The 27,374-nt window shown below is 36.8% G+C and overlaps 1 protein-coding gene across 1 annotated transcript in view; it reads left to right on the plus strand.

Moving 5' to 3' along the window:
* The window catches only part of CUBN (cubilin), a 265,801-nt gene that overhangs the window by 187,297 nt on the left and 51,130 nt on the right, over positions 1-27,374 (plus strand). The window contains 8 exon segments of the mRNA NM_001003148.2: positions 3,923-4,094; positions 5,167-5,373; positions 8,016-8,165; positions 10,148-10,269; positions 10,798-11,023; positions 12,513-12,700; positions 17,980-18,136; positions 20,299-20,448. Coding sequence (NP_001003148.2) covers positions 3,923-4,094; positions 5,167-5,373; positions 8,016-8,165; positions 10,148-10,269; positions 10,798-11,023; positions 12,513-12,700; positions 17,980-18,136; positions 20,299-20,448 — 1,372 coding nt within the window.

Genomic DNA, 27,374 nt, shown 5'->3' on the forward strand with positions numbered 1-27,374 from the left:
AGTAATGAGTGACTGAGCCACCCAGGTGCCCCTTCACTGAATATATGGAAACAAAGATGAAGTAGAAAAAATTAACCACTCCAAGTATACCATGTTTTAATGCATTTTCTTGGCAATAAAATATTACGTATTTATAATAAATGTGGCATAAATTTACTTGCACACTAATTTTAATCTATTTTTCTGATTATAAATATAATGAATGCCTATTGAACAGAATTTGGAGAGTTCAAAACTTAAAAAATGTAAAAAAGACTTGAAATTCCCACCCACCCATTGCTAAAATGCTGATGTATACAACAGTTTATTTCCCTTTGAAATTCTTTACATAATTGAGATCATATTGAATATAATGATTATTAGGAATCTTACCAGTAGGGATGCCTGGATGGCTCAGTGGTTGAGCGTCTGCCTTTCACTCAGGGCATGATCCCGGGGTCTTGGGTTTGAGTCCCACATTAGGCTCCCCACAGGGAGCCTGCTTCTCCCTCTGCTTATGTCTCTGCCTCTCCCTCTGTCTCTCATGAATAAATAAATAAATTTTTTTTTTAAAAAGGAATCTTACCAGTAGAATTTTCACATGCTCTATAGGAAAGATAATATGAACAGTCATAGTTTCAGAGCTCCAATAATAAAATAGAATTTACAGCAACAACCACAAATTTTGAATCACATCTTACTTGTCATTTCCCTATCTCTGAATCATAGATGCCAAAGGCATCTACTTTCAACTTTTTAGCTACTTCTTGTGGTATGTATGTCATTATTTCAAAATAAAATTCCTATTCTGCTACTTCTTTGTTTTTTGTTCTTAGACATCCTCTGTCCACATGCAACTATGGAAGATGAGGATTTAGTTCTTTTCAGAATCCACCCCTACCACACACACCACAAATGCTCATAGGGCTATGCACAGTTCAGACTCCCCCAGTTTCCTCCCAAAATATATATGTCACAGATTTTGTTTAAATTGCTCTTCAGTGTTTGCATTACTGTGATTATACAGATGTCATTTCCAACCTAACCAAGCAATGCACTATGGTAGCATTTCCTTTTGTTTTTTTTTTCTGATTAATAATAATAATTGTGTCCTTTTTTGCATTTCGCTTTTTATGCACAGATCACAAATTCTTCCACACAATTTCACCCCAAGAGTACCTCCCCACCATGTATAGTAAAGCGTATCTATCAGTTCATTCATTTTCCTTAGCAATATCCTCCCTAAGCCCTCTCCATCAGCTGCAAGCCGGATGCCAGCTGTCATGTGGGGCGTTCCCTTTCCCATCAAATTTGTACACCCCTTTGTTCCTCTCCTGGGCTGGACACCTGACTCTGTGCTATGTGCATTATTCTGTCTTGGTTCATTTCCTTTTTTTGGTAAGACATATGTTCTTGTATTTCCATAAGAAAGTAGATATGGATGATAAGGTTTTGAGGAGGTATATGCCTGGAATCACCCTCAGTTTATCATTGTTCTCTGAATACACTACATAGTTAAATTATCACATGTATTTGATATATTCACATATGTATATAAATATATTAATCATAATTTTGAAATTTATGTTGCTTCTTTTGTGGTCCATTTCCTTCAAATTCCTGTTTCTTATTTGTATATATTGATTGGTGTTTGCTTACATGTCTAATGACCCTTGACTGTTTATTCCTATTTGAGAAAGAAGTACTAAAATACTGCATGGAGGCTTTGTATGCATGGGATTGTCAAGTTATGGTCTTCATTGAGTTGGAGGGACTTGGCCATTTAATTAGGAGAAACTACAAATGTCATATCTACAGGTCTTTTCTCCTGGAGAGGCTAAAGCTCCAACAATAACTTTCAGAATTAACTTCCTTTATGAACCTTTAATATCATGTCCAGATTCTTTTTCTTTGAAATGTATTTTTGTAGATTCCATGTTTGTTTTGTTTCTTCTTCACTCTGTTGTAAATAAGGGGATGTGGCTGGCCTTTTGCCTGTATTTTATTACTTTGAAAACTTCTTGCAAAAAAAGTGGGGGCTGGAGGAGAAAAAGAGAAAGAAAGAAAGAAAGAAAGAAAGAAAGAAAGAAGAAAGAAGGAGGAAAGGAAGGCAAATATCCGTAGTTCATTATGAAGGAATCATAAGACCCTTCGCTCCCCTCCACGCCTCACTCCCCGCACCCCACGTCCCTACCCCACCCCCCCCTCCCTAAAAAAAAAGAAAGAAAAGAATAAAGGAGAGGGAGAAGGGAAGCTTCCTGAGATCTACAGGTTGAGTGAAGGCAGCTTTAAGTGCACAGCTTCTAGATTAATACTGTATCCAGCCCCCTAAGCATACAATCCCTCCAAACCCAGCTGTTTATCTGACTGTGTCCAGAAGGAGAAGAGGCAAAAGTACACCATCCAGCTTGCATTACAGTGAGCTATGAGCCTGATTTTATTTCTGCATATAGCAAGTTTCAGAGCTGAATCTCCAATGCCTACTTCATATCCCATTGTTTTCTGGAAGTTGTAGTTTCCGAGTACAAACAAGAGTGGAGGAGGAAAGTAGAAACAGCACTTGGGTTGCCTCTAACAGCAGTTCATGTGATAAATGGATGCCTGAACAATTGTCAGTCATTGTGATTCCAAGCTCAGAGCAGACGTTGATCATAGTTTCCGACATGTTCCATTACCCTGTAGTTGCTGATAATCCCTTTTGATTCTGGCAATATGTTGCCCATTCCTGTTTTCAGTATTGTTGAAATTTTGTTATCTTCTGTTTCCTTATATAATACTTCAGACTTTGGAGTAAGGGGGATGCTTTAAATCCAATTTTATTATCACTAGTTCTTTGAACTTAAGTAAATTACATAGCCTTTCTGAATTCTGTCTTAATCTGGAAAGCAGGGATGATGTTATATGTCTGAGAGGGTATTGTGCTAATTGGATCAAGTAATATAAGTAGGCTATTAGGAGAGCCTGGCATTTTATTGGTGCTCAGTAAGTGATAGGAAATGCTATATCTGGTCCTGTGAGTCAGAAGACACTTTAAAACAGAAGCCCTCACAGAGCTCAATTTAATGATCAATTATAGTAAATTTAAAAGCTCCCATCTTTTGTTATGGAGTGCATTCTTCTTCGTATCTCTTAGTGTCAAACTCTGAATCATTATTTCTAATCATGAGTGATTCAAATCCTTTTTAAAAAGAGGAATATCAATTACTCAATCAGTCAATTATTATTCAGCTACTTCTGGATCTTTCCTGAACTGTGACAACCAGACATGCTGAAACACCCTGGTTTTGAACAGAAGTGGAATAATACTTTGCAACTATTAGAACTGTGTGCATAACTAGAATTATTGTTTAATATTTTGGAGTCAGCACTACTCATCCCTTTTTTAAAAATTCAAATTAATAAGAAAATTGAGGCTTTGGATTCATAAGTACTTAGGAAACAACTAGTATGCTGATATTGAGATTGATTTTTAAAGTTACTTTTCAAGGCATTTTAAGATATTTGAGTTACTATATGCTTCAAATCATCAGAGACTAACATTTAAGCCTTCATTCCAAATATCAAAGGTCCTAAGACATTGTTAAGAAAAATTGTCCATCAGTGAACTCTGAGAACTAAGATGTAAGTGTGTTGGCCTATCTAATTTACATTTAGAGCACGGTTTTCAGTTGCAGACAGTATTGCAGTCTTTCATTTGTCACCACATGGCAGGAGGGCATTACTGTAATACTTTCATTTTAGTGAAGTGACCCTGAGGCCACAGAATGTGCTCCGGGTAACATAGTGGCTTGTGGCACTGGGCTAGGAGCCCATACTGTTAAGTAATTCATGTTGGCACAGAGTTTCCTTCTAAGGAAATATATTGGGGCTGTGAATATAATCTTCTAGGAAATACTCAGCAAGATGGACAGTGTGACTAAAGGTTAAACTATTTTTCTAATAGATATTCAATGGCATTAGAAATAACTCACCTCAGCTAGAGAAACTGTGTGGTAGTGTGAACGCAAGCAGTGAGATCAAATCTTCAGGAAATACAATGAAAGTCGTGTTTTTCACTGATGGATCCAGGCCATTTGGAGGCTTCAGTGCTACCTACACATCCAGTGAAGATGCAGGTAATATGTTATAATGCACCTATTTTAATCGTGGGCACTGCAGATGTCCTATAGCTACTACCAACAGCAGAAGAGCAGAATTTTGATCTCATCAAAATTACACCTGGGATCTTCTACATAAGGCAAACTTACATAACCGGAGGGAAACCCCATGCCTGTCAGAAAAAAGAAATGTTCTATTTTGAGAAAGAAAACTTCTATTGTGAGTTAAAAAACTTAAAAACGCAATTGGGAGAGCTTCTAGCTCAATTCCATGCAGTGTTGCCATTATATTGGTTGCCCATTCCGCAGTCTTTGGTCAGTTATTTTGTGCTGAGAGACCTTCTGCCTGTAAGAAGGTAACTGGCTCCCCATAAGTAATTTAGTTGAAGACAACCGGATTTTATTGTTTCTCAGTCATCCATATATATACATATTTTTCCAGTGTAAATGAATAAGGGCTCATATTTGATACAGAGTATTTAAAAATTAAGTAGGATATGTACTTTCTAGCCTAAATATTCTATTTTCTGGATTGGTGCATTATCTAAGAGTTTTAAATTTTAGAAAGAGTGGAACTGAATATTTTAAAATACCTCTAAGTTGTTTCATTGATACAAGGGACATTCATTACCATATGAAAAGGGGCAAGTTCCTTGGCACTATAATGCTATTCTATCTGTCTGATCCAATTAAATCTTGGTTCAAGTGGAGAATTGCTAATGAGAAGCCATTGAGACCACTACTGTAGGTTAGCTATTTCTCTAAATTAAATATTAATGAATAATAGGCTTAAATTAGGAGAAACTGATGCACAGCCAAACCCTTAAATCCACCTAATCTACCCTATAGGAAAATAACAGGAAATTTCCTACAGGAACTATGTGTTTATTTTTACACATATTTCCAAACTCACAGAAACTTCTTCCATAGTCTGTATGCATGAGCCAGCCCTTCACCTACAATCTGAACTTTATCTAGAAAAACAAATCAAAGCAATAAAAATCTTGCTGCTGTTATTTTAGTTATTATCATATTACTTGTATCTCCTGTTATAGCATGAATTTAACTCTTCCTCCTTTTTTTCCCTTAGTATGTGGTGGGTCCCTTACGCATTTCCCTGAAGGAAACTTTACTTCTCCTGGTTATAATGGAGTCAGTAATTACTCAAGAAACTTAAACTGTGAATGGACTCTCAGCAATCCAAATCAGGGAAATTCATCTATTTACATTCATTTTGAAGATTTTTACCTGGAAAGTCACCAAGACTGTCAGTTTGATGTCCTTGAGTTCCGAGTGGGTGAGTTCAATCAGGGAACATGTTCTCCTATTTATCCAAAGTATTCTTCTTATACCTGGAGGCCACCAACAACAAAGAGACTCAAGGGGCTATAATATATGCACATAGAATCCAAAAGAATGTTGGTCAGAAAAAGCTGTAATTCTGTGCATAGCCAGCTGAGGTAACATGCCCTATGAATGGTGAGCAAGATGGATCAGAGTTTGCAAGTAGACTCTATGTTTCATTGAAATGAGACACTCAGGATAGATTCAGCTTATCTGTATTCTCTCTCTCTCTCTTTAAAGGATTTATTTATTTATTTGAGAAAGAGAGGGTAAGGGGAGGAGAGGAGAAGTGGGGGAGAGAGAGAGAAAGAATCCTAAGCGGACTCTGTGCTGAGCACAGAGCATGACACAGGGCTCGATCTCATGACCCTGAGATGATGACCTGAGCTGAAACCAAGAGTTGGACTCGCTTAACTGACTGAGCCACCCAGACACCCCTTGTCTGTCACTTAATGAATTCAGGTGGTTCCCTCGATCTTTTACTATTCAAGACTTCTTTCCTCAAAGACTGGAACTTAGCATGGTCAGAAATGTATCAGTGATTTCCTGAATTTACAGGAGTTCTACATAGAAATCAAAACAAGTTTTGCAGTGTACCTGATGGAGAAGCACATGGAAGCTATTTGGGGAATTATCCCCAAAGGAGTCAAATTTGTCTTTGTTTTCATGAGAAGTGGATTAAGGTTTACTTGGTGAACCATAATTCTCTTAAGAATTTTTAAAAATTTCCCTTCATAGGAGATGAATCCATTTTAGTTCTTTCTCCTAGTTGAGGTATGGGTGATCCATCAAATTGCCTCCATTGTTACATTGACACTGTTTTCCTGGTTTGAAAAAGAGAAGTAGGGATGCCTGCGTGGCTCCATGGTTGAGTGTCTCGATGTGGTCCCAGAGTCCTGGGATTGAGTCTTACATTGGGCTCCCCTCAAGGAGCCTGCTTCTCCCTCTACCTATATCTCTGCCTCTTTCTCTGTGTCTCTCATGAATAAATAAAGAAAATATTTAAAAAAGAGAGAGAGAAGTAAAGTAACACTGTAGATCATCAGTGCTATTTGAGGTTCACTGAGTTCCATGTTACCACAATTTTTTTTTAAAGGAGGCTGAAAGCAGCAGAAACCAATATAATGAGCTGGTGGCAATGTTCTAGGGCAGCTATTGAATCAATGCTGACTTTGAGAAGTGAATCAATGCTGACATAGACAGAGGGAGTGGACAGAATTTTCAAGGAGAATTTGATAAAGTCTGTGGTCACAGACCAGGGGACTCAGCAGGAGAATCATCTGGGCCCTTGTAGGTAGATGAAGGTAGAGAAGATGTAGATAGAGAAGACTTATGAGAGAAATGGAACTTGTTTGCGAATGTTCTCTATGTGATTCTGATACCCCTCACCATTGACACCTGATTCAAAACCACTGGCTTAAAATGTCCGTTGACTGATGAATGGATAAAGAAGATGTGGAATATATGCACAATGGAATATTACTGAGCCATCAAAAAGAATGAAATCTTGCCATTTGCAACATGTGGATGGGACTAAAGGTTATTATGCTAAGTGAAATCAGTCAGTCAGAGAAAGTCAAATTTCATATGATTTCACTCATGTGGAATTTAAGAAACAAATTGGATGAACATAGAGGAAAGGAAGAAAAATAAGATAAAAGCAGAGAAAGAAGGAAACCATGAGAGAAGTTTAACTATAGAAAACAAACTGAAGGTTGCTGGAGGGGGATGGATGGAGTGGATGGGTTAAATGGAGGATGAGCATTAAAGAGGACACTTGATGGAATGAGCATGAGGGGTTACATGTAAGTGATGAATTGTTAAATTCTACTCCTGAAACCAGCACTATACCACATATTAACTAACTTGAATTTAAATAAACAAGAAACAAAAACAAAACAAAACAAAACATTGGCTATTGAATTAAGCAGAACAACTGTATATCAAATTTCAGCCAGTTCAATGCAATCTTCTTTCTATTCCCCAATTTTAGATCAGTTAAAATACTCTATTTTGTGTACTTAAAAATCAATGATGTCAGTCTGACAGAATAAGTAAAGAGCAGATTAATTGTGAGCTCTGTAGGTATTCTATAAAAATTAATCAAATTAACCGTCATAAAATACTCAGCTCAAAATCTGATAGTTTTTAGCCCGAGTACTGGATATCCTATTCATTTTAGTTGATTAAATGCAGTGAAGAAATCATTAAAATTTTAGATAATTATCACTTTTATCTTTTGTCACTGTTGGCATTATATTTTTTACTCCCTAAAAAAAAAGGCACATCCAAATGTTTTTTTTTTTTAATTAATTGTATCTGTTTAGGTATCTAAAATAATTATGAAAACACGATTTGGAACAAAATGGTACCCAAAATAGAGAAAGATGCCCATACAAAAAAAGCTTCTTTTTTTTTTCTATCCTGATGAAGGGACTCTTGCTTTTGCAGTTGATGAAGATAGAAAGGAACTTTGTGAAATGTCTGCTACTAAATCAAAATATCAATGTGTGTCAATACCTTCCTACTGAACTCATTGAATGTATTTCTCAAAAGCTTTGTAAGTAATGGCATTTGGTGTGTTATTTTGTTCAGGTAATGCTGATGGGCCTCTGATGTGGAGACTGTGTGGACCTTCAAAACCTATAGTGCCACTGGTTATACCTTATCCTGAGGTATGGATACACTTTGTCACCAATGAACATGTAGAACATGTTGGATTCCATGCAGAGTATTCTTTTACAGGTAAGACATGTGATTAAGCTCTCATACTCTGGCAATATAATAATAATTTTTTCCATAAAGATCACGCATGTATTTTGTTAGATTAATGTCTTTTTTTAAGATTTTATTTATTTACTCACGAGAGATACAGAGAGGGAGGCAGAGACATAGACAGAGGGAGGAGAAGCAGGCTCTATGCAGAGAGCCCGATGTATGACTCAATCCAGGAATTCTGGGATCATGCCCTGTGCCAAAGGCAGATGCTCAACCACTGAGCCACCCAGGTGTCCCATTAGATTAATTTCTAGGTAGCTGTTGGTTTTGTTGCTAATGTCAATGAGATGTTCTAAATTATATCTTCTGATTGATTGTCGCTGATATCTAGGAATTTTTTTTGATATTTAGGAATTTTTAAATTTTTTATACATTGATCTTTAGCTCAAACATTTTCCTGCACTCTTATTAGTTTTGGTATTTTGTCATAGATTATCTTTGGTTTTTCTGTGTAAACAATCATATCTTATACAAGTGATAATACTGTTTTTCTTTTGGCCCCAAAACTTCATTTCTTTTTCTTGTCTTATTTCAATGGCTAGGCCACTATCATGTTGAATGGAAGGGATGATAGCACTTGTTTCTGACCTTAATGTGAATACATGTGACCCTTCATTGTTAAATATATTGATTTCTTTTAGGTTTTTAATAAATGCTTCTTGTCAGATTAAAGAAAGTCCCTTCAATTGTTAGTATACAATTTTAAAATTCTGAATAAATGTAATATTTTATCAAATAATTTCTCTGCATCCATTGAGATGTTTCTGTTTTCCTCCTTTAATATGTTAATATGATAAATTATATACTGAAAGACTTTGCTCTTGTTAAACCATTTTTTAATTTCTAGGATAGACCCTACCTGCCTATGATGTGTGTTTTGAACATATTGCTAGATATTATTGACTAATGATTTGTTTTGGATTTGCATCTGTGACATTCAGTTTGTATCTGAAAATTTAGCCCAAGATAGACAGCATTTCTCTGAGCTGAGCCATCAGAATTTCTCTAGTCCCTTTCACTAATATGGCAGTTCTTTTAGACTCTTAATGTTATATTAAAGTCTCAACTCCAGCCCTTCCTTCCAGGGGATCCAAGGCCATATGTTCTCCTTCATGGTCATCAAGACCTTGGACCCTGACCTCTGGGGCCTACATCTTAGTTCTGACTGATATATTCTCAGTTTGAGATTATCTCTCAGAATTTGAAGATACTTATTTTTTATAGATTTTGGAAATCCTCTTTTTTTCTATTAAGTTTGGCTATGAATCAAAGTATGTTTTGGTTATAGTTTTATCTAACATCTCTTTGTGTTATAATCAAATGGCTTATTGGGAGAGGGAGCAAGATTGAGCAATAATCTTGCCAGTTGATTTTTCTTTATTGGATTGAAAGAAGAGAGCCAGGTTTCAGAAAGCAGTATTATCCATGCAGAAAATCAGACAATCCTGTTTTAAAAATATATCTGGTCTTCAACTTGCTATGCTAATATATACTTTGATAGCTGACTACAGGTATAAGTGCTTCTCATCAAATGACAAATTCTTTCATTATGGTATGGATTATATTCTTCCAGCTTGTATTTGTTTTTGCTAGCCTGTTGTTTGTTTGGTTTTTTTTTCAAGAAGCTTATTTACTTTGTCCATAGTCAGAGTGTCTATTATAGGCACATCTAATTATTTTCCATTTGTGGTACAGATTATATTCCTCTCCTTTGTACTAAATGTGATCCTGTTTTCACTGTGTGATTCTATTTAATTAACACTACATGAGATTCTGTTTATTTCTAATCTTCTACCCAGTTTCTCCTTTGCTTTTATCTACTTTCATCTATTCATTGGTTGCTTTTTTAAGAATCCTATGATGGCTGTAAGACCTACTTACTTTGGCTTTGCAGAGGTGTTTGTTTGTTTTCTTGTATCTTATTTAAAAGATTACAAATCTAATTTCAGACTGTGGTGGAATACAGTTGGGTGAGAGTGGAGTGATTGCAAGCCCCAACTATCCAGCCTCTTATGACAGCTTGACCCATTGTTCCTGGTTGTTGGAAGCACCACAAGGCTTTACCATCACTGTAAGTTCTGATTTTCTTCTACAACAAAAATACCATGTCTGGTGTGGAAACAGAGTTCTTTTAATAAGCAAGCTATTAGAATAGGCTTTGCTTTTGTGATGAATTCATTTTCTGCCCAAAATGTCATTAGAGTGTAGATATCTACAAGTGTACAGTGCCTGAATAAATCTCTTTTGCAAGCATAGGAGAAGTATATGTAGAAGATATTCCCATCCAGGAGGGAGGTGTAATCATGTTCTGGTTATGAGTTGCCATCCCAGCCCACTGGACTGAGGAGGTCCTCCAGTAACTACAGTTCTAGGATAAATATCCCCTCTCAAATTTCTAATAGAAGCCCCAATAAGGGAAAAAAAAAAGAGGAGTGCAGGGGAGAGTTAAATAAGAGACATATATACAAAATTATATAAATTAGAACAAAACAAAAGAGTTTGTGAGGGGACCTTTTCTAAGGGTCTAAAGTATCTGATTCTAGGTAGCTAAGCTCACTTACAACTCGGAGCACCTCATTATTTCTTTTTCCTCCTGCAGCTGACATTTAGTGACTTTGATATTGAAGACCATGCAACCTGTGCTTGGGATTCTGTCTCTGTCAGGAATGGAGGTTCTCCTGGATCACCCATCATAGGACAATACTGTGGGACTTCAAACCCCAGGACAATCCAGTCTGGTTCCAACCAGCTAGTGGTGATTTTTAACTCGGACCATTCTGTGCAAAATGGTGGATTTTATGCTACATGGAACACACAGACTTTAGGTAAAATAAACATTCTCTGCGCTTTTTAAATTGATGTGTTTTTAAAAATTTATTAGCTAATTTAATAAGTATGCATTTTCTATCTATTCTCTGTCAAACTTAACTTGGAACGTTTACCCTCACCATTCATGTATCAACTTCATAAGGAAGATACAATATCTATACATATTTTCTCTATTTTGTGTGGATAGAAACTGAGGATGAATGGGTTGATGATTTTCTCAGTCATGAAGCTGATAATTGGTGGAGTCAGGATTTGAATAAAGATAGTGGGGCGCAGAAGTTTTGATCTTAACATTTCATCATGTTGCCTAAGTAGGCAAAAGGGCATGGCATAATCAGAGAATCAAAAATAATAGACAATATGTGTTGGAATCACAAATAGTTTGGAATATTTGGAGCTGGGAGGCAGAATGCTGAGTGGGAAACTGAGAGCAGGAAGTTAAATGGTCCATACCACAAAGAGCCTTGTCTTCTATATTGTCCCTTGAGCAATGGGGAGCCATTGAAGAGTTTTGAGCAGCAAAGTGACAAGGTTTGTGATTTAGAATGAGTGCTCTGTATGTGGCAAAATAAAATAGATTTGATTTCAAAAAGGTAGCTTTTGTGCATATAAAATATGAACTTCATGGAAATTCTCAGAAAATATAAGAATTCACATTGGATACTTTAGTCAGGATTTCTTTAAAGCCTTGCAGTACCACACAGTGCAATTCTTTCTAGAAAAGTCAGAGTTATGAAGGTTTTTGTGGAATGGATCAGACTTTCTCTCATTAAATCACTGGTTGCTGTTGAAATCAGAGGGGACTTTCAGGTATACCATTGGTTTTCCAAGGGCTTAAAAGCAAAAGATACAGAAATACTCTTTAACTTCATTTTGTTTTGAATTCATATTTTTCCATTTGTCTTCTCTTAATTACATATTTTAATAGCATAAAATAATTTGAGACTTTCTTTCAATCTATGTCATTTACTTTCATCCATCAGTGTTTCAATATGAGTGAACCAGATTGCTTAACAGAAGAATTTCTCCTCAAAATCAGTCATTTTCTCTTGTCCTGTATGTTAGAGTAAAATTACAAATGAGTGTAGCCCTGTATTCTCATGTGCTCATGATAATAAAATGCAGAACTTGGGATTGTTGGTTCACAGATACTACATAGCTTCAAGGGGAGTAAAAAAAAAAAATATTGCCATTGTTTGAAAAAGAATAGAAGTCTATCCTCCTTATGGCAAGGATTAGTGGCCTCGGGTGAGTTTAATATAAGTGTAACAAAACAATAACAGCTGAAACTTCCTCTGGATCAAGTGCATCTTACATTTATTGAGAGTTCTTGTTTTATACCTGCCCTGAAGGCCACTGACTCATCTGTAAGGAAAGATAAACTGAAATCTCATATTTAGACATGTGTCTCCTTTGGAAGTAGTGGGCTACTACAATGGCTATTTTCCTCTCAAATTAATGAGTTATTCCATGACATTTTTTCAGGTTGTGGGGGAATACTTCATTCAGATAATGGTACAATCAGATCCCCTCACTGGCCTCAGAATTTTCCTGAGAATAGCAGATGTTCCTGGACAGTCATTACTCACGAAAGTAAGCAGTTGGAGATCAGCTTTGACAACAACTTCCGAATCCCCAGTGGTGATGGACAGTGTCAGAACAGCTTTGTGAAGGTGAGTACGCTTGTTTATTTAATTGGAGCAGAACTGATTTTGTGAACATAAACATTTAGACCAGAAACGGTTCATTGCCTCTCAAAATAAGAAAAGGGCAATTTTGTTGCTTGGATTTCTTGAATAAAAACGTAAGAAATCTCACCTATTAGGAGTTAAAATTTGAACCACAACACACATATTGCCCTGTGACTTTTAATTTGCCAGTATGTAGGCAAAATAACTTAATTAAGGAAATTGTTTTCTGGCCCTAGTAAATTCTCGTGCACACTCAGGGTTCTTCCTTTCTGTGGAAACTAAAGAGGGAAGGCCAGAATTTTTGCTTGCTTGCTTGCTTGCTTTCTTAATTTTTTGTTTTGTTTGTTTTTGTTTTCTAATATCCTCAAGGACAAAACAAATGTAAGCCCCATTACAGGCAACATTTAAAGTATGCTATGAAAATCACAGAAGGCTAGAGATATGGCAAGTGCCAGCCTCCCCTGTGGGTCTCAAGAGCCCACATGCTAAAAAGACCATGAGAGACTCATATGAAATTACGGCAGTGGGGCAGTCAGTAAGGCTCTCTTCCTTTAAAGTTCCAAATACTGCTTATATGGCACCGACTTTTCATCGACTTCTGATCGTGATGACTGTATGATAAATTTATTCCGATTGTGCTATTTTGCATCTCATATGTTATATTTCTCTAAGAGTTCTTTCCACCTTTTAGGGAGAAAGACATTGGCCTTAAGTTCACATTAGTCTGGACTCCATTCATATCTTATGCATTTACCACCTGCATATTCCCCTGTGAGCTAATTAAACATTTGGATTTAATTTCTCAACCATAAAATGAAGAGAACAATTTGTCCTTTAGTAGGACTGTTTTAAGCATTAGAGGTAATATGATATAATATCACAAATAGTGCTCAGTACTTGGAACACAAAGCCACCTAATGAATAGTAGTGGCTTTTTACTGTAGATGCTATTATTTTGTATCATCTTCCCAGTTATGTTCCATATTTAACTGATCCAGGCTTTCTGGTTAAATAAAAATCCTGTACTTTTATAAAACATGTGTTTAATAAAACACATCTAATGCAACTTTTCCTAACTGCTTTTTTCATGAAGCAAATGAACTCTCTCTCAGGGACTGAGTAAACATCAAATGTATAGGCATATGTAAAGCCTTGCAAGTTCGTCAGTTGTACAAATGGGATCTGAAAAGTTATTTAGGTCCATTTCTCCTCTTGATTGAGTGGGAATCCCTCTGACATTTCATACCTCATACAACTGGCAGGTGAGATCCATTTGGAGCCCTGCCCAAACTAAGTGGCCTGGTAAGCACTCTTCCCCTACCAGGCCTGAGCTTCCTGATTCTGCCAAGAGACATTGAAGAGGGTGAGCAGAGATAGCAAGAGGGACCAGGTCCAGCAAGCAACCTTTAACCTCACACTTTGTACAAAAATTAATTCAAAATAGAAACACCCTAAAATGCAAGATGTACAGCTATATGCTTTTAGGGGAAAAAATAGCAGAAATTTGTCAAAACCTAGAGGTAGATGAATGTTTCTCAGACTAAACACCTAAAAACTATCCATGAAAAGAAAAACATAAATCTTACCTCACCAAAATTTAAAATGTTGTGTTCTGTGAAAGCCTCTGTGAAGAGAATGGAAAGACAAGCCACAGACTGGGAGAAAAGATTTATAAATCACCTATCTGACAATAGGCTATGATCTAGAATATATACAGAACAGTTAAGCCCAGCAGCAAAAATACAAAGAATCCAACTAGAATATGGGGAAAAGATTTGATTAGATATTTCACCAAAGAGGGTTTATGGATGGTAAATAGGCAATAGAAATATGTTCAACGTCACTAGCCATTAGGAAAATGAGAATTAAAAGCACAATGAGAGATTACTACACACCTATCAGAATGCCTAAAATAAAGAATGATGACAACACCAAATTCTGGCAGGGTTGTGGAGAAGCTGTATCACTTATTCATCGCTAGTGGGGATGTAAAATGGTATAGACACTCTAAAATGGTTGAGCAGTTTCTTATAAAACTAAATATGCACTTGCCATAAGATCCGGCAATTGCCCTATTAGACATTTATACCAGAGTAATGAAAATTATGTTGACGTAAAAACCCATATACAGATGTTCACAGCAGCTTTATCTGTTAATAGCCCCTAATTAAAATCGGTGCACATGTGCTTCAACAGGTGAATGGTTAAGCTAACTTTCCACATACCTACCAGAGGATACAAGTCCTCAGTAAAAGAAACAAACAAACAAACAAACAAAAACAACCATTGACAGACTAACCATTTAGATAAGTCACCAAGGAATTATGCCAAGTGAAAACATCCAATACCCAAAGGTTACATAGTCTCCTATTGCATTTACATAATGTTTTTGAAATAACAATCATTAGAAGTGGAGGACAGCCATAGGTTAGAAAGATGGGGGTGTGGGAGTGAATTATGTATGATCCTAAAAGGGCAACTCTAGGTACCCTCATGGTACTGGGACTATTCATCATCTTGAACGTGGTGGTACGTAACTGAACACACACATACATGAATACAACTAAAACTGAGAAATTGAGTAAGATCATTGGACTGCATCAATGTCAACCTCCTGGTTATGTTATTTTTTTTTAATTTTTTTTTATTTATTTATGATAGTCACAGAGAGAGAAAGAGAGGCAGAGACACAGGCAGAGAGAGAAGCAGGCTCCATGCACCGGGAGCCTGATGTGGGAATCGATCCCGGGTCTCCAGGATCACGCCCTGGGCCAAAGGCAGGCGCCAAACCGCTGCGCCACCCAGGGATCCCCTGGTTATGTTATTATACTATAATTTTGCAAGATGTCAATGTTGGGGGACACTGGGCAATGTGTACAAGGGATTTCTCTAGATTATACCTTATAACTGCATGTGAATCTGTACATCTCTTAATAAGTAATAATTTTTTAAGAAATAGAATGATAAAATATCATGTGTAGCCAACCTGAATTATGTAAAACTTTAAGAAAAGTCAGAAAGTTTTTGACTTAATGACAACTTCATGACATTCTGTAGGTCCAATATTGTTTTGATGTGTCCTGGGTCAAATAGGCAGTGAAATGAGCTCTTGACTGACAAGGCAGCCATGAATATTGACTAACTCTTTACCATTATTTTCATTACAATATTTTTGTTCCTGGGCCAAAAGGTAGGATGTCAGATCCATAATTAATGACTTCAGGAAAGTATAAGCACTTGATCATTCTTGAAGTTCTTAATTAAAGCACTTGAGATTCTTTATTAAAAGTTTTAGCTGTCACTTTGCCTTTTCAGTAAGGTTGTAAAAATAGTGTGTGCAGATAACTATCTCTCAGCAAGGCATATGTATAATTTTAAAAAATGTGAGTAGAAAACGTCTATAAACTATTCTCCTATATAGTTAAGGTGTGGGATTGGGGGGCTTAATGAGGATATTACAGAAATTTGGAAGTGTGTGTTTCTTTCCTGAGACATTTTTGATTTTAGGTATTTGGTGGAATATTGTGCCTTTGTTCTCAACAGGTCCCATCACAGACCCCTCCTATATCTAATAAATGGCAAACATGATTTAACCAGTAATATAACCAACAGCTGGATACCCAGTGTTTGAAAATCACTGGAAATGATACAACTTTAAAGAACTGAGAAATAGTACATCAGTGCCATGAATCAGTGCCATTTCATACCTCTTCCTATGGACCGAGCTGCCCACAGAAATGTTTTTAATGGCTTGTTATTTTATTGCTTTCTTTGGGGAATATTCTTGAAAGTGATCTGTTCAAAAGAGTAATTTTGTATAATTTGGTGTGAAGAAGATGTCCAATAGGGAAGACTTATTCAGACCCATTTAACTTTCTTGGACTAAGTAATTCTTAGCTGGTGGTGAGGATGGGGATTGTCCTGTGCATTATAGGATGTTTACAGATCCTTTGGCCCCTACCCACTGCATGCTACCCCTTGCACCAAATATTGCCATCAAAAATGCCTCCAGACATTGCCAAATGTCCCCAGGGGAAGGCACAATTGCTCCTGGTCAAGACTCACTCAATTAGGTGGGTTGTCCCTGGCTAAACATGTTGAATGGTCTCTTTTCCTCAGTAATCACCTAATATCAATATTTTCCTTGAGTGACTCAACATTTTAAATTCTGTGATCTTGTTGTGTCTGAACGACTGCAAAATTCTCCTGGCTTATCTCCCAGTATACTCTCTTTTCCTCCAATTTTCCATGTTATAATGATCTCCAAAAACTAGGTGTCCTAGAGCAGTAAGTTTTCCAGTGGCCCCTGTCCATTTTAGGACAGTGGTCAGACAGATCTCTAACAAACCCCGTGGCTTGCGGGGACTCTGCAAACTCCCTGGCAACTTAGTTTGAAGTACCCCGCCCCTTCCCACAGGAGCTTCTTTAGGAAGGCACATCCTCCGCTTTACAGGGGTACAGCCCCCTGTTATATACTCTCAATAGCCCTGTTATCATCCCTTTCATAACTGGAACTTTGCATTTAAATTTGTGATTCTATGATTAATATTTTTCTCTCCGGTTAGGATGATTAGGATGGTTAGGATTGGCTTGACTTAGAATTTTGATGCTCACAGTGTATTCCTTGGCAACTACTTTTCAAATGGGCATACAACTTATTTCTTTTGAAGTGGCCGGGCCAATGAAAGGACAGCCTAGGTCTAACTTGGGAGTTGCCAACCGAGTTTTTAGTCAACAGCACCTAGTGGCTGAATCTCATTCTTTCTTCACAATGAATCTTAAAGTTGAACACTGCCTAGGAAGTCTTCTATGATTTATTCCAATTCATGCTAGTGACACATATGCTTGGAATTCCTGTCCAGTTGCCTCATGCTCTACAAATATGTTGATTTGTCACAATCGCCTCACAGTAGCACACATTGCTGCTCTGCACCCCTTGACACCTAGTAATCTTACTTGGATTAGGCCAGGTAGAAGAAGGTAAGAAGAAAAATGAGTAATATTTGTTTTTTCTTAGAAATCACTGCCTAGCTACACAAAACTGAACACAGTCTCCTTGGAAGAGTCAAGAATGGGATATGCTGTTAAAAAGCAGCTTAAAACACTATTCTCCAAAGAAAAAAATTACAATTTTGCATGTTTCATTTACTATTGTGTTTAGGTCTGCATATACCTGAGTTCTATTATTTTCCCACCTAAGGACACTAAACTGTGGACAGGGAAAAACATCAAGCATTAAGTTATGTTTATGGCTCTGCTAGGTGTGGGCAGGGACTGAGGAAGTCGCCGAGTCCCTGTTAGCCACGGGCTGTGGGAACGTGGCTCCTGGCTCCATCCTCACACCAAGAAACGTGTTCATAGCCGTGTTCCAGTCTCAGGAAACCCCAGCCCAGGGCTTCTCTGCATCCTTTGTGAGCCGTAAGTAGAACCAAAAACCAACCCGGGAGGTCTTTGAGAGGGTGGGGCTGCACCTGGCAGGCTTGCAGAAGAGCAGGGGGCTGCACCAGGGTAAACTGGAACTGGGGGTCCACTGGGGAGAGTGTGGGTAGGTTGCCTAATCCTGAGAGTACACCTTTCCTTCAAAAAGAGAGTGGAGCCGAATTCAGTGGTGGGCCAATGGAGAGATGACACAGAAGGCCTGAGTGCCACTGGTGGACATCTATAAATAAGCCTAAGACTCAGAGGAGGGGCAGGAATGAGGCAGAAGCCCCAGGAGTGGTAATTAGTAGACAATCCGTGTGCCTGGTAAGCACATGACCCCCACATGGAAATCACTGGTGCCTGCAGAACCCATTGATTGCTCTGTTGGCAGCCTCACTCGGCCCACCTGAACTGAGTTTCCATGGGTGGGGACTTGCATGTGCCTGTTCTCACCCAGATAATTCTCAAAGTAAGTAAACTTTGGGTCCCACTTTCTTCAGGATTTTCTCTTTCTTCTCCCACTACTGCTTACAGACTGATTTGTGGGAAATGTAGGGAGTTTCAAGTCCAAGGAGCAATGATGGGTGCCTGTTGGCTGCATTTAGTGGAGTCGCTACTCATTTGCAAACTGCTGTTTAGGAAAAAGTCTAATGAGAGGAATTAGAGTGATGCAGCAACTAGGTGTTTCAGACATGAGTGAAGGATGGGGTGGTATCAAGGGAGAGAGGAAAGGCCAGCCCGGGCCTACCTCCAGGCCCTCCCTCGATTGGTTCCTGTGTGTGCATGTGCTCAGAACTGTGCGTTCTGATATAAGTGTCGAAGGATATTGAGATTTTCATATGTGATAGGTCGGGGAGCGATGTGGCTAGGAAAACAAATGTCATTTTAGTGGTAATAATGTGAAATGTTGAGGTTTAGGGCAAATGGTCAAGAAAGAATTCTGGAGATGTCTTTGGTGCAAAAAAGTTGGTTTTATTAAAGCATGGGGACAGGACCCATGGGCGGAAAGAGCTTCACTGGGATTGTGAGGAGTGACCGATTATATACTTTCAGGTTGGGAGAGGGTTAGGAATAAGAGAAGTCTCGAAGGAATTTGGAAACCAGGTTTTTAGGATCTTGAGGGGTCATTTACTACTGTCTAGTAAAACCTTAGTCATGAGACTCTTCAGATGTGTATCAGTGGGCCATATGCTTGGAGGATGATTGCCAACATAAGTAGGGGGTGGGCAGAGAGGAGCAGTAGAGATAAAGGAAGTTTCCAAAGGGATTTTTCTGTGTTAAAGAAGACTTACAGGACGTCTCCAGTTAATGTCAAGCTAAGGTTGCCTTTTGCCTCTAGCAACGTATTCACATCGAGGCAGCTGAGCTCCTTGAGGAAGGACACTGCCTGTCTCAAGGACTTGTCAGTGGGCTTGCAAGTTGTAAGGAAGTTTAATTTTTTTCTACATTTCTTTTGCCTTTGTTCCCCACATCACTAAGAGGATGATTCTTTATTGCTGACACCAGGGAATCATTCATGCGAGAATTTGATAAGAGTTGGCATTAGTAAAGTCAACATTTTTAAAAGCGGTTTCTGTTTATTTTTTTATTTTTTTATGGCCAGATTACAATACTGGTGAAAATAACATAGTTTTCTAATATTACTATAAAATATTTTAAAGCTATTAGGTGGCGGGCACCTGGCTGGCTCAAAGTCAGTAGAGTATACGACTCTTGATCTTGGGGTCATGAGTTCAAACCCCACATTGGGCAGAGAACCTACTTGAAAAAAAAAAAACATTAAGTGGTACTCATCAAGTAAAAATCACTTCATTTGTTTTATCTCTTTGTTTACATGAATCATGTTCAGTCTTTGCTAAGTTTTCCTTTCATATTATCTTCAAATTAAGTAAGTGATTGGCAATGAATTTGTGGTAAAATTTCTTACTACTTAGCCCAAAACTCTGCAGCATATTTTAACACATATAGAATGTTCTCATGTTGTGTATATATTTATTTTAAAATCAGAACTCCATCCCTTAAAAAAAAGAACCCTATCCCTTTAGTTATTGTTTCTTCCATCTGGAGTATCTCAGAGAATATGTCTCTGGAGAATCTGAGGAGAAGATACTATACGTGAGAACAAATGTTCTGATGATGCCTTTTTTCCTCTCACGTAGGATGTGGAGGTAATTTCACGAACCCTTCAGGTTACATCCTTTCTCCAAACTACCCAAGGCAATATGACAACAACATGAATTGCACCTACATCATAGAGGCTGATCCTCTGTCCGTGGTCCTCTTGACTTTTGAGTCTTTCCATTTGGAAGGTAAGTTTATTCTTATATAAATTACAATTGATTCTTTTTTAAAAACAATTATTTATTTTAGAGAGAGAGAGAAAGTGAGCACCAGCAGGATGGGCATGGGGGGGAGAGGGAATCACCAACAGACTCCATGACTGAATATATACAGCCCAATGTGGGCTCCATCTTGTGACTCTGAGATCATGACCTGGGCCCAAATCAGGAGTTAGATGCTCAACCAACTGTGCCATCCAGGCATCCCTACAATTGATTCTTAATAAATGAGGCAGAGGTAGTGTAAAAATCACCATTTGAAGGAAATATTTAAAACTGTCAGAGTATTTTGATTAAAATTCCATCCAATACTTTAAGAACTCATTCTATATATTCTCTCCAGAAATGAGAAAGTAATGTAAGAGCTTTAAGAACACAAGCATCATGTAAATTGTTTAAAGAAAAAAAGTCTGAAAATTATTACATCTTAATAATTGTTTTTGATGTATTCACTTGTGCCTTGTCCAGACACACACCCACATGCACGAACACACCAAACACTAACTAGCAAGAGCATCTATATTGCTGAGTCAAAGTAGCTGTTCAATAGATGTTGAAAGAGTGAATAAAATGAATATAATTAATAAATGTTTGCACTCTAATTTGATTCAATATTACATGGAACTCCTTTCATCTCATTTCTTTCTTTGATCTTCAACAATCCCATAGGGATTGTCAACTCTGTAACTACAAGTGCCCCTTTGAGTCATCCCCTAGCTCCTGGAAATGGAGTGTTGACAAAGGGGACAGTAGGCCTGTTTATTTGGGTTAGTTCTCACCATAATAGACACAACTTGATGTTTTGGAGCTGCTGGGACACAGTTAAGGAAAAAGATCTCTTCAGGAAGATGAGTAATTTCAACCACTCAGCCATATTAATATTTTTTACAAATTAACTTTCCATTTCTAAATTACACTTAGTGTGTAAATTTGTCAAGCTACTTCTGCATAATCAGAATTCCTTCCTGTTTGGGTTAGTCTCCCATGCCAGTGAAAAGTTACAGTTAACGAAGTGTCCTACAGTATTCAGCATTCAGGAAATTTATGTTTCATAAAAATAAGAATGACATGTCAGTACTCATACATTGATAAATTATACAAAGCATCTCTCAGTTTATCCTTTTTCTGTAACCTCCTTTTCCTACATCTCTACAAGTTGTAAATTTTGGCACGTGTGTTTGCTAGAATGCCAAATATGAATTGATGTATGTCACTGTAAAAAATGGAATTTGAAGTAAAATATATCTTTTCAGCATTTGCTAGCACAAAATGCCAGTAATATAAAAATGCATTCACAATGTATAAAGTATTAGAGGAAGGTAAAACAGGCTATATAAAATGACCCAATTCCATATTTAAAAATAACATATATGTAAGGCTATTCAGCTGTACTTTAAGGATTGTTACCACTGTGCAGAGATTTATAGGTGATATGTATTTTCTTTATACCTCCTCTATTATCTTTTTAACCAGAAAAAAGTTACTTAAATAACAGGAGAAAGCCATATGGCTTCCATTCTGCGTTTGTGTGTGCATTTGTTCTCATTAAATTACCTAAACACAAGAATGCCATATGCCAATATCATTTAGACTAAAAAAGGAGATGTTGGTGAAATATACTACATAACATAGCCACAAAAAACACTGCCAATACCAGTGATGTAGGTATTATTACAAAGGAACCTATACTGACTCCAAGCAGTAGTTCCTGAGTTTAGTTGACCAGTGGGATTAAGGGGTACGCATACTCTGGAACACTTGGTGTGGGGTGTAGTGGGAGAGAGCACAGCATTTTAGGATAGGTCTTGATGGCATGTCAGCCACATACTAGTTATGTGACTTTCTGCAAATTAATCTTTCTCCTTCATAATCACTTTTTTAAAATATAAAATAGTAGTTATAAAAGATAATGCTGTGGAAGCCTGTTTTGTGAACCTATAATTCATCAGAGTGCACACAGTTTTGTTATTTTTGCTGCCACCAGTCAGGATCTCCAGACACATCCTTATGTATGTTGCCTGGGAACAGGTGCTTGGTTTTTCCAGATTAAGTTGCTGGCTAATCCTCACCCAATTGAAGAGTTGGCTTTTTTAAAATAAGGTGGTAGACTTCTGATAATGTCTTGTGACATTTCAGGGTTATAGGTACTTGGCATGTTTAAGTGAGTAATTTCTGGCTATAAATTAATTGAATTTTGTTGATTCCCAGAAAAAGACAATATTAATTAAATTTGCCTTATAATTAGATTCTTACCACTAATCATATCAATGCCGACATTCACTGAGTACATGAACGTACTCTAGCTTTTAACAAGCTAGAGATTCATTAGCTACAGTAAAAATAATGTTCCACACACACTCTTTTTTTAAAAAAAAATATTTTATTTATTTATTTATGAGAGTCACACAGAGAGAGGCAGAGAGAAGCAGACTCCCTTTGGGGAGCCTGACACAGGACTCCATCCCAGGACTGACCCCAGGATCATGCCTGAGCTGAAGGCAGACAGTCATCCATTGAGCCACCTAGACGTCCCCCCTTCCACACCTTCTTACGTGAGCCTGAGGAATTCATGTTCAGTATATTGTAATAAGATTGAAACTGCTCCTAGAAATTTCAGGAGCTTTGGCCTTTCTAGCTGCTCTAGGCCATAGGAACTACTTCTAAAAGACTGTCCGCATGTCTAAGCATTTCTGAGCCCAGCGTGCCAACAGAGCCAATGGTGAGCTCAGCAGAAATGAGGGTTTTAGATCTGTTCTTTAGGGGCCATTAGCATGAAAGATAGATCTGACAAGAAAAAGATGGGCTATCCCAGATTACAGAATACAGTAGGGACATATATTTGTTCATAGTTGTGTCTCCCAAACACCGACTGCTGGTTAGGAAAGGTTTTACTATTCAGACTAGCATACTGATTATTCAACTACATGCTGGTGTTTTCACCACAGGGAGTTTACAAAGATTCAGTGACTGATATTCCACTAAAGTTAAGTTGCTCCAAAAGTATGTTATGATATTTTATGTTGGCTTAAGTTTCTCATTCCTATTCCAATACTAGTACAGACTTCTCATCTTTTCTATATAGTCACTGATGAAGTATATAAAAATTCCAGTGATATCAATCAAATCCATGGAAGAAATTTCTCTTTGAGGAAAGGCAACTTTTTTTTTTTTTTTTTCTGAATGTCATCTCAAGATTGAGATGGCTTTTTGGGATTTTTAACAGTGGCATCAAAATTTCTAAAATAGAATAGAAAATTGACAAATTTAAAATGTTTCTTTTCGTCAAAAGTGAAACACCAGAAACAGACAAAAACTAACTACAAAACATAAGCGAAACTGTCAATATTTGTGCTTATTTTGCCATCAGAGGTTGTTAAATAAATACTAATTTAATTTTCCCAAATATTGAAGGATGGAAAAGTGTATTTCTGTGTTTTCATTATTCATGTGCCCAGATAGATGCCTTGAATTTGCTGGGAAGATTATAGGCCATTTATTTTTATTTTTTTACTTTATAGATAAAGCATTTAGCAGATGAGATCCCAACCTGTGGCAAGTGATTGCCTTCTATATCTTGACTTTTCTGTCATTAAAATTCAGTAATAACATTGATTCACCTTGGTGGGAATGAAAGTTTAGAAATTCTTAACTAAAAAGATCCTACAGAGGCAAATTATAAACTCTGTTTCTCTTAGATCCAAAGTATCTCTTGATTAGAATTGAATAGTAGAGCAGCACCTTAGCACAGACAGTGCAGAGAAACAGAAGGACAAATGCTTTCGCTCACTGTCCTCTAGAGATGGCCTCAGAAGAACAGGGCTAGATTAACAGAGCAGCCAGATGGTAAGTTTTTTGTAATATTTGCCTAACTTTTTAAAAATTTTCCTTGAAGTCCCAGTTTACAGGCTATACCCAATGTAAAATTAAAATGGAAAAAAAGGCTGTACTATATGTTGGCAAATTGAATTTAAATAAAATATTTGAAAAATAAAGGAAAGAATAAAATAAAATGAAAAAGAAAATTTAGCTTTAGATTTTTCCTTTTGCCCTTTTCCCCACCAAGAAGTCCAATAATTAGGTTTTTGTCAGCTTAGTTCACATTCCCCCCACCATGTAATCTAAGTTTTGTTGTTTTTTTTAAATGGCATTACCCAACTACTTACCATTTCTTCTCTTGCTTTACTTGTTTCTAAAGAAATCAGAGTGTAGGTACATTTCACAACTTATTATTTTAGAAAGCATCAGGCAATGCTTCTTTTGAAATGTTCCTATTGATGGTTTATTCAAATTGGCCAAGCAGTTGGGTTATTTGGGATTCCTTGCTTGCCTGTGTTATAAAACTTTGGCCTGCACATCCTGTGGAGTTGAGTTCTGCACTGGCCCATGCTTCTCTGTCCCACTCACTCATTTCTCCATTGAGCAATCCAGTCTCCACACTACTCTTAATTAGGCATTGCTACCCCCTGATTCCCATACCTCTCCCAGAGCCCTTTGCTGCTTTGCTGTAAAGACTATCTTCTCTACAGTATTAAAATATTCTAACCCAAATGATTTTCCCCTGTTAGTCCTGTTTGATACCTCTGCCCCTCTGTTTATGGCTCTAGAGAAAAAGCCTAAATTTCTGAGCCTAAATTTCACAAGTTTATGTTATTTGCTGAATTATTCATCCTTGCTTTCCTTTCATTTCTCTCCAAGTTCTTGGAATCATGATGCAATTCAGAATATTGAACATTGCTTTGTAATAAATCCTAGAAGAATATGATAAAAATTATATTTTAATACATAGGAAAAAGCCTTAGCCATTTCAAACAATAAACATCTCTTAAAGTCTTTTTTTAGAAAGATGGAAAATAATCATAAAAACAAATCCTGGAGGATATGGCTTTACACCTCAGAGATTAGTAGATATAGATAGATAGATAGATAGATGATAGATAGGTAGATAGATAGATAGATAGATAGATAGATAGATAGATACATTTAGTAGTAAATATATGTCAAATCATTTACAAAAGATAGAATTAAGAATGACTGGAGTTCCTTTTCTTATGGCATGGGCTCTAGTCCAAGGAGAATGTATCATTCAACCTCAGGTTACTTCTCTTCCTGACAGGTTCTCATATGTCTAATAACTGTAACCTGTTGGCCATAAATTCAACTTTTATATTTATCTTGGTCCTTGAAGAACTTTTTCAAACCTTAACTTCATTGTTTCACTCTCTAGAGGGCAATCGTGCTAGTTGTATTTAACTATATTCTACTTGAGAGTTTTGTGTGTATTTTGACTGTGTATTCATTTGGTCCCCCCAATGATTATGAAAAGGTGTTTAATATCATTGTTTTCTGATGACAGTGGTCTTTGCCACCAAATATCTTGTCATTGAAAAATCAGGCTGATCTGTTTAATCTAATGCAATGATATGATAAGTAGAGCTTGAGAAAAACATGTATATGTGTGAATTACTTCATGCCTACTGACATAGTTATATTTCATTTTCGTGTACAGTACCTTGTTTATGCAAAAGCTTGATATATTCTTAGACTTCAGGTAGTCTCTAAAATTCTGATATTATGTAATGTCTGAATTTTTATGGATAAAATTTGGAAGGACATTCTATCTTAAAGAAATCACTATTGGAAAGGATTTAAGAATGTCTTAATCATTTAAACAACTTGCCAAACATCATTACTTTCACAATTTATTGAGTTAGGCTGTGCGAATGAGCAGATCATTTTGAATGGTGTAGTTATTTGATACTCTCTTGCCATCTACAAAAATAAAAATTATAAAACCTCTTCTCAACTTCCTCTGCCTCTCCCCGCATCAACTTTCTTATTGTTGAATACAGATCTTTTATAAACACTTAAAAGTTTTGCCTTCTGTATCTTGGTAAGATACAGAATTTTGCTTATATAGATATACTACTATCTCATGAACTTTCTAGAACTGAACTAGTTCTTTTAATTGATATTTTGGAAATATGATCAAGTATATGACACACTTTACCTTATGTTTCACAACCTTTCCATAATTTCCTAAGACAACCACCACTGTGATAGTCTATATCATTAGGTGAACAACTTAAAAACTCTCTAATACTTAATGAATATCTGCATAGCAAGCCATTTGATCAAAGTGCAACCAAGTTTTTAATCTAGCATCAGGAATATTTCCATTCTTCTGTGATTTTGCTGCTAGAACGTTTTGTATTGTTACTAGCTAATGATATTTTTATAATTAAGGCATAGTATTTTTTGATTCTCAAACTCACCTACTCTGAATTTTTAAAATTCCAGGAAAAATTTGGTGTCTAGAAGACAAGTTCAGAGGTTATAATTAAGGTACATAATTTGGCAGAATTCAAACCATGAATCTGAGTTTAATGTATTTCTTTTTTATACTATTTGTCCAATAACATATTACTTCTTGTATGATATGGTCATCGAAGTTAAGTCTTTCACATTTGTAGCTTGGAGATTTATGCCCAGTTAGAAGCATTTCTATTCCAGGATTTTCAAAATGAAGAAATTCCTTGAGATTATTTCATAAATATATCTTGATACTTAAGATTGATTAAGATTTATTTTGTATAGAAACCTAGCTAAGGAGCCGAAAGCCTTCCTAAGATCAATTTTCTTTAGATAATACATTCAAAAAAGAGAAGGGAATTTTTAATGTACAGATATATAAGGAAAGAAAATGTATTCAACAAGATTCTTTCAGTTAAAAGTGATAGATTATCTTCAGGTTCGCTTTGATATAAAGTAGACTTTATAAGAAAATACTGGGTTATCTTATCTCATCAATGGAAGATTTGAAAATAAGAGGGGAGTCATGGGCTTCCAGAACAAGTGGAAGCAGGAACAAGAATCCTTCAGAATGTTCTCTTTCCTTC

The sequence above is a fragment of the Canis lupus genome, chromosome 2, assembly GCF_011100685.1.
Source record: "Canis lupus familiaris isolate Mischka breed German Shepherd chromosome 2, alternate assembly UU_Cfam_GSD_1.0, whole genome shotgun sequence".
NCBI classification, from domain to species: domain Eukaryota; kingdom Metazoa; phylum Chordata; class Mammalia; order Carnivora; family Canidae; genus Canis; species Canis lupus.